The 8,466-nt window shown below is 39.7% G+C and overlaps 1 protein-coding gene across 2 annotated transcripts; it reads left to right on the top strand.

Moving 5' to 3' along the window:
* The first annotated feature begins 459 nt into the window (after positions 1–459).
* Positions 460–5,517, top strand: LOC124218917 (cytochrome P450 4C1-like). 2 transcript variants are annotated; one of them, XM_046625846.1, is made up of 12 exons: positions 460–822; positions 914–1,020; positions 1,088–1,178; positions 1,656–1,841; positions 1,947–2,016; positions 2,156–2,282; positions 3,798–3,876; positions 4,086–4,201; positions 4,359–4,427; positions 4,545–4,734; positions 4,867–5,046; positions 5,233–5,517. In XM_046625846.1, exons 1-12 carry the CDS (start codon positions 645–647, stop codon positions 5,400–5,402), a joined length of 1,563 nt encoding a protein of 520 aa, XP_046481802.1. In that variant the 5' UTR covers positions 460–644; the 3' UTR covers positions 5,403–5,517. The 2 variants fall into 2 exon arrangements, with proteins under 2 accessions (XP_046481802.1, XP_046481804.1); XM_046625848.1 differs by having other exon boundaries at positions 4,098–4,201.
* The last annotated feature ends 2,949 nt before the right edge of the window (positions 5,518–8,466 follow it).

Here is an 8,466-nt window from a genome sequence, read left to right on the forward strand (position 1 = left end):
CCGCCGTTGGAAATGACAGTAATGAAGTATCTTTCAACAGCGGCTTTGAGAAACTAATTGATAAGAATCACGGTATAAATAATAAAAATTGTCACGGCCAACGAATTTCTTGTCTGAGTGATAACAACTTGTTACCGCTGACGGAATATTCGTGACTAAATTAGTGTCAACTTACTACGAACACCGCGTTAACGGAATTCCGACGCATAGGGATCGAATAGAAATTAGTAATCTGCTAGCTGAACCTCTGAGTTTAAAAGCAATCCAGATTTCTACGAAGGTCTTTTAGTAAATTTGCATATTGCATTCACTGATTTTATGCAACTGGTAAATAATTACTGGCCTTGGCCAAACAGGAAGAAGAATGTCCGATCATTCCGGGGGTAACATATATGATGCGTTATTGCCCAACCGTATAAAAACGGTGAATCTTAATTCAGGTTCCAGAGATCAGTTGAATACCAGCGGAGAAAGGAATCTTATCTGCCTTCAACTCGCAACACTATACGACAGGAAAGTGAGATTTGTAGAAACTAACATAGAGCAGTGTTGTCATACGACAGGACGATTTTAATGAGATTTGTTGAACACATTTGGTAAAAAAACAAAGTGAGCGGTGTTTCGAGTTTTCACCGAATCGCAGGATGGATTCTTTGACGGTAGCCACGCTTGCGGTGGCATTAGTCGTGTTGTACCGGATAATCGACATCGCCGTCAAGCTGTTAAAGATTGTATTGCTCTCCGAATTCCCCCCTACTGCTGAGGAACTGCCAAATCTGCCTTTCATAGGCCATGTGTATCTCTTCATCGGCAGCAATGAGTGTGAGTGAAAATCTTATGCTGTCGAATTGGTCAATAAATCTCGAGTAACGAATAATATTATACTTGGTCTCTATGAAACGTGCAATTGCAGCTACATCAAAGAACCTAATTAAACTGGGGAAAATGTATCCTGCATTATTCCGACTCTGCGTTGGACGTTATTCAATGTTCTTCACAACTCATTCCGAAGATCTGAAGGTATGGTAGCCTGATGATAGTCGAACGCAAATAAAACAGTGAGATCTGAAATGATTGGTCATTTCAGGAAATACTCCTCAGTCCGAAGACCATTGAAAAACATTACGTCTACAACTTCGCACGACCCTGTGTGGGGGACGGATTAGTCACTGCTCCTGGTAGGTGAACGATGTCACTTTGCTATCTAATTTCATCTGAGATATCGGAGTCAGGAAAGGATTGCCTTGATCTCAGTAAATTTTCGATCGTGTCTGTTGTATCGAAGTGAAAATCCGTCAAATAAACTTAAGATTCGTTAGGGGTTGGTTCGTATCTCAAACAAACAGATTAACATGAATAATACTTATGGGCCTCATGTCCCAGCGAAGATCGTCGAGCTAGCAAAGTGTGCGATTTCGATAACGAGTGACGCGAAATTTCATCAGTGGTTTCCCGAATCACTTTTTAAATTTATAAATCTTAAGTCGACTCGAGTGAAAGACTTTTATTGCGGACAACCGAAATCAAATTACGGTAAATAGTAGTAACTCGTTGCTAAAAATGTTAGAAAAATAAAATCATTTTTTCTACGTGGAAGGTGGTTTCCTGTTAATATCCAAAATTGTTGCCGAAAATTGGAGAATGCTTCCTTTCAGCGTCAATATGGGAAGTGCACCGAAAGCTGCTTCAGCCGTCCTTCAATTCCGTGGCTCTAAAATCTTTCGTCAAAACATTCGCCACACAGTCAGTGATACTGGCCAAGAAGATGGAGCAGCACTTGGACGGATCGGAATTTGAAATACACAGATACGTCTCGCTGTGTACATTGGACGCAATCTGTGGTAAGTCGGCTGTAATTTCGCTAATAATCAATTATACCCAAGTGAACGATACATTTTTCCCAGCCTAAGGTACGATTACATACACACATATTTTACGTGTCACAGTGACGGCTATGGGCGTAAATTTGAAAGCACAGGAGAGCGAGGAATGTCGGTACGACGAAGCGATTCAGAAGTAAGTCAATTGAAATGCCTTCCACATGGTTCGCTTAATTCCACGTTGTTTGCAAAGCTCGACACCTAATCACGGATTCGTATTTTGTTAAACTCACTAATGCAAGCCCTTGAATTGTGCAATAATTCTGTCTTTACAGCGTGTTTGCTAGTTTCGCTACACGAACCTTTAGTCCTTGGCTGTACCCAGACTTCGTGTTCTACCGTACGCAGCTTGGCAAGGACCAAAGGAAGCACATAAAGTTTATACACGAGTTTGCTGATAACGTAAGTGCGAGACATCTTCATTAATGCAATCATGGTTTGGTGATTGAGCATTGGTTGAGTCATTTTGTGGATGAAAAGTATACCGTAACACTCGAATCCTTTGCGCAGTACTTCAACAGAGAATTAGGCAAGAATAATAGCAGCAGGGTAACTTCGATTCGGATTACGGAACAATCATTCGTCCAAAATTCACTTCTTCGACATATTGATCAGAAAATTTGACGTGACTGACAAGTCTGATATACGAGATGTTAAGACTTTACCATGAATTTAGATTCGACATTTGTTTCCAACGGTAATCTGATGTCGCATTTTTACCGTTGCGCACATTTTCGTTCTGATATTGAACATACGTAATTTGCGAAATATTTCCCGTAAATATTTCCTAAGTAACAAACGCAGATACGGACATGTCGTATCTGACACATTCTCGACACGTTGCAGAAGTATTTCTAAAACATTTATGATGTGTTTCCTGCCATGCGGTTGGTTAGTATGCGAAATGAAGAACGTGTTTCTGAATTAACAGGTTTTCTGAATTACCCTAACCTATCTATGGTCCCAAATGTCGAATAAAATGCCTATTCAAAGTTCTCTGTGATACTTTGCATTTTTATGTCCTTCTCGGGATTTGAACCGAGATTTTCGCATCACTAGTCGCACGTCCTAACCACTACGCTATACTACCGTTTAGAAAATCTCTTCAATTTTCCCTTCATTATTTCTGCCCAAGCAATAATGAAATTCACCAATGATAAAATAACTAGGTATTCAAAAAAAAAAAAAAATTCAATTTAGTCGCACAGTATATTAAATGTATAGTATATTACAGGAGTATGGTTTCAAATGAAGTTGTCCAAAGTAATGAAAATGTTAGGGAGCATCTTAAATATGTATAAAATATTTCAGAAATATTCAATACGGTATGTTTGGATCGTCAACTGTTTAAAATATTTTCGAAACAATAAAACTGTTTCATTTGAAATAACATATTTCTCAAGTTCTTTCGAAATATCAGAATGTCATGTTGCAGGTGACATATTTTTGAAACATTTCAGATATATGCAAAGTGTTACGTTGCAGTTGACGTATTACTAAAACTTATCCGAGAGTTTCAGTGATGACATTCTACTTGAAATATTTCAGAAATATATTTATTATGTCAAAAATATTATATTGCACATCAGAAACGTTTCAGAAATATTCCCGAGATTATGTAATGAATCTGAAATGTTGGAACATTTCTGAAATATTTCCGACATATTTCGTGCCGTGTGAGTACTGTTGGGTTCCCGCCAAGGGTTCAAGGATTCGTTTATCACGGGCAACCCACATGTTACAAGTTATAAACGGCAAGCATGCTAGAGCAATTGTTGGTTCTTGTCTAGACTACGCATGAAAACAGGGTACTCGCATTGCGCAACAATTGATGGACGTCTGAATTGATAAGAATGTTCAACACAATTAGAATAAGCTACGAAGAATAAATTACCGAATTCTGATGTTTCATTTCAGGTGATACGACAGAAGAAAACAGAAATCGTCCGGCCTGGTGATAAACGACTATCAACCGACGAAGAACAAGGTGCAGCTGGCAAGTACCAAAAAATCCAGACACAGTCGTAAAGTGCCACGATTGAGTTTTTGTTTCGTAGGTGTGAGTTGTACTTGAGGCCTTCTGCTTTACAATTTTGATGAAATGCATACGAAAACGCGAATAATTGTAGATTTCCGGGGCCATTTGTGCATGAGTTAGGTGTGGTAGCTGTCTTTTTTTTAATTACCTAATCATTCATGGTTGAGATGATTCCACAGCTGGACCTCAGATACTGATAGAAAATCTCTTCAGACTATCCAACGAAAACCAAACGCTGACGGATAAAGAGGTCCGGGATCATGTTGATACGATGATCGCAGCTGTAAGTCTAACACACTTGATACTGTTATTACGGTGTAACTTCAAATAATTCTCATACTTGTCAGTTTTGTGAGTCATTGAGAACGGAACAGTAGATACAAAATACACCATTGTTAACTCGCAATTGGAAACACGAATGCGCAATTGTACTCTCTTAGGGCAGCGACACAACGGCCATCACGATGAACTACGTGTTGTTGATGCTGGCATCCCATCAAGACATTCAGGTGTGTTTGTTATTCAACCATACGTTACGTAGTGATCTTACGGAAACAAGCATTGTGTGTGGTGCACCTCTTTCAAGGCTCTGCTTACAATTAGTCGCTTTTCTTATAATCGGGCAGGAAAAAGTGTACCAGGAACTGTGCGACATCTTCGGAGAACATGTATTAAACGACGACAGTGAGGAGTTGCACATTACAATGGAGGTCTTGGCGAGAATGACGTACATGGAGAGAGTGATCAAAGAAACTATGCGGCTGTTCCCGGTTGTGCCCCTAATGTCTCGGACGGCAACGGACGATTTTGATTTAGGTTCGCAGGTTTCGGTCATTATATCCATTTCTCTGCAATCGTATCTGATTACTGGCCTGAAAAGCAAGTGATAGGTATATTGTTCGAAGAAGGTGCATCGGGTCACATCTCAAATGATCACTGGTTTTACAGGTCATCGTACATTTCCAAGAGGGACTTCGATCGTTCTCAACATTTTCGGGGTTCATAGGAGTGAGAAATACTGGCCCGATCCTCTAAAGTTTGATCCAGACAGATTCCTACCCGAAAGATTCGCGAGACAACAACCGTACTCATACTTACCATTTAGTGGGGGACGAAGAAATTGTATCGGTAAGGAAAACAAAAGAGTTGACAATGATCTCATATTAGTATACTGTTGTTTCAACGAGATCCTCCGACATCATCATTCGTCTTCATGTTTGGTGTATTTTCAAGCGAAGAATGTTGCTCAGAGTTTGAAACAGGATTACAGAGGTACGGACGCAATGACTTTCAACGAGTTTCTTTCAATTTCAGGTTGGAAGTACGCTATGATGTTGATAAAGACGATCACCGCAACGGTCCTCCGACGCTACGTTCTGACTAAGGATAAAGTAATGCCGGTCGAAGATTTACGGCTGACGTTCGATACTTTACTGAAATCTGTTGATCCTGTCACAATTAGGATTCAGCAACGCGTAAAATAACATCCTTTTCATTGAGGCAACTGCATACTGCATACTGCAACTGCATACTACTACCCGCATACGGGTGTCGATTATGTTTCGTATTATAGATTGCAAATAAAATGACAACACTTCACGATTGCATTGACGTTAAAATTGCGGGACGTTGATATTGATTGACGAAATATGGCTACACGTACGGAAATTGATTCGGCGGTAGCTAATTTTCCTTTCCAGTAGATTGCGTTGGCAATGAAGAAGTTCAGGCCCGTAGCACGCCGCCCGAGCGGTAAGCTTCCGTGTTCCTGTAATGTGTTCTGTAAATAATGACCCCGCACCGTCAAGAGAGAAAACGAGACTGGAAGAATAACTATCTCGTTTACAGCTATAAAGTCTAATAAAACACTGGTAAGTTTGTCACGGCAAGAATTGTGCATTTTTTGTACCTCTTGAATTATAATCAGTACAGGTGTACAAAAGTTATGTCGATGCGAAAAACGTCTCAGGATAAAACATTATTGCAAAGTGCAAGTTTGAAGATGAAAGGAATAAATATGCCTAAAAATTAATGAGGATGAAAATAATCAAAAAAAAACTTTTCAAAATTTCACAACAGAGAAAGAAGTTTTCAAATGTTGACTAGTTTTTTATTTCATTTATTATGTGTGAATTGAAAAATCATTTCACACGGTTATTGGAAATTGAAAGATCTTTACAAGAGGGAGTTCTGTAAGTAAAAACATCGATGATCACAAATGTAATGTAACAATGTCAACGAAATTCTACTCTTGAAACAGCAATGCAAGATATTTCGCGGAACGAAAAAATTGGTCCAGCTTTAGCAGTAATTTTATTTATCACGTACAGATACGATATTTATACGCAAAAAATTGTCAAAGTTTCCGATACATTCTCGTACATTTTTGAAAATCTGAGTGTCAGTATCAACATTAGATATTTCAATTACGCGCGTTTATTGGGATACAGATCAAGGATCTTTTTTGTTTGATCGAAATACTTTCTGGCTAGACTGTGAGCATGACTTGGAAAGACTTTTAAAGTTTCTTTCCAATGTTCCTATATGAACAGTGTACACGTATACACGCGTATATGTGTATGTATTATATACGTAAGCTCTGGTAAAGAGGACTACATTAATATCATGCTGCAAGCATACGATAAGTTTTCCCGCGCGTCAGCTCTCAACCGGGTAACTTTTTTGCTTCATCGATTTTCATGAAGCCCAAAGTATGTTGTAGACGAACAGCTTGTCGAGTGTTCCTTGTCCAAAACTATTAAGACTCGCGCTGAGCATGCGTCTTATTCAACATATTTCCTGATCGATATGCGGTGATGCGTATATTTTATTTGAAAACCTGAATCATTGTGCGCTTCGCTAACTCGATTTTTGTGGAATCCGGGTGCAGCGCCAGGTGCATTGACGTGGGAAAACGATCAAAAAAAGACTGAATTAGATAGATTAACAGAGGATCGAGGAGGATACTGCACTAGAAACTTCGTATTACAGCGCAGGGAATTTTTAATCCTCATAAGCACTGACAATCGTTACGAAACGGTATCCAAAACTTTCAGAACGTTTTCTCCTATTTCATTTTTTTGAGCATTTTGGCACGATTTCTCGAAAACGGAGCTTCCGATTGATTTGAAATTTGAACAACACCTTCATTATTTGCGTCATTTTCGAACCACGCTCGGAAGTTTCCGAGATTGCAGGGTGCAAAAAGTTTCCGGTTGAGATCTCAGCAGATAATACGTTAAAAAGAACTTATTCCTTCCATCAGAATTAATCAGTAGAATATTTTTCACAAATCTTTTTTCCAACGAGTCTCTTAACAGAGCGCTAATTGAAACCATGATGCGATTTAACTTAACCAGTCATCCATGCGAATTTAAAGCATGCCAGTTCTGCATATTATTATAACATACGATGTGAACTTACGACTTTTTGATGATTTCTCGCTCAAATGAGTAATCGTCATCAGAACAGACACGTGCATTTCCTCTTCTCCATTTTGATTTCTTTATCCGGCACGCGTGAGTGCCCGCATCCCCTGTTTGCAATTATGGGAATGACTTGGGGCGCATAAATGCGGCCACGTCGTAGTCCATCAAAGAGAGCCAGAAAGCCAGAAAACTATCCGGTTACCTACAGTGAGATTCTGACGTAGGTAGTCACGTTCCAACGTCAACGACACATAACTGGCTTCTGCATGCTGCAGCTGTCGGCTTACACCGTGTAAGCATGGCTTTTGCTGTGAGTGTCCAAACCCATGCCCCCCATGCCAGCCCTCGGTTTCAGTAGGGGAAAATCTCTGGGGGTGTATTTATAAGCTGAATCCATCCACTAGAGGGATTTTTCAAATAATTATTCTTCGTTTATTTCTGTAAATGTCTGTACGTCGCTCGTGGCTCCTTCTAGCTATTCGAATATTGGAAGGGAGATAAGATAACGTGGTTGAAAGGAAATAGACTGGTAACAAATACATGAGACATCCGGAGATCAGACGGCTTGGACCTTTTCGAGGTAAGTACATTGATTAGCTGAAAAAAGTTGACCACAAATGATGGTGTGCAGGTTTATGTGGTGTTGATTGGGCAGTTTTAGTCCCTTTGATGAGGACGGTATCGAATCTGCATCACCGAATTTCCGTTTTTTTTTTTTTTTTGGATAGCGGTGCAACCAATTGTTGGACATCTATGAATTTTATGAAGCGCAATGGCGAGTGATTAATCAAACTCGCATATATTCCGTACTTCGGAGAGCTTTCACGGTTTTATAAATTCAAAAACACGGAGAAGAAATTTTACCGAGTATAAGAACAAACGACAGTGTCAAGTAAGAGTTGCAGGTTCACCGGAGTTCTTGAATACCGTGCACAGTACAGGTTAATGAAACAAGCTCTATGGTTTTTGGGGTGAAACATAGTGTCTGAATAAAGCAAGAGACGGCGGCGGTTCCAACAGTGAATCCAATTTAAAAACTGAACTAGAATCAACGTGAGAAACGGCTGAAGTTACGCCCCACCGCTGCTTTGCGCTTACCGCAGAGACAATTTGCTCCTAA

The sequence above is a fragment of the Neodiprion pinetum genome, chromosome 5 (assembly GCF_021155775.2).
Source record: "Neodiprion pinetum isolate iyNeoPine1 chromosome 5, iyNeoPine1.2, whole genome shotgun sequence".
NCBI classification, from domain to species: domain Eukaryota; kingdom Metazoa; phylum Arthropoda; class Insecta; order Hymenoptera; family Diprionidae; genus Neodiprion; species Neodiprion pinetum.

Excerpts from the sequence above, each read along its gene's own strand:
- LOC124218917 (XM_046625846.1), top strand. The coding sequence starts at position 645 with ATGGATTCTTTGACGGTAGCCACGCTTGCGGTGGCATTAGTCGTGTTG. Across the intron at positions 823-913 it reads CTTCATCGGCAGCAATGAGT|CTACATCAAAGAACCTAATT; the intron begins GTGAGTGAAAAT and ends GTGCAATTGCAG. Across the intron at positions 1,842-1,946 it reads TACATTGGACGCAATCTGTG|TGACGGCTATGGGCGTAAAT; the intron begins GTAAGTCGGCTG and ends TACGTGTCACAG.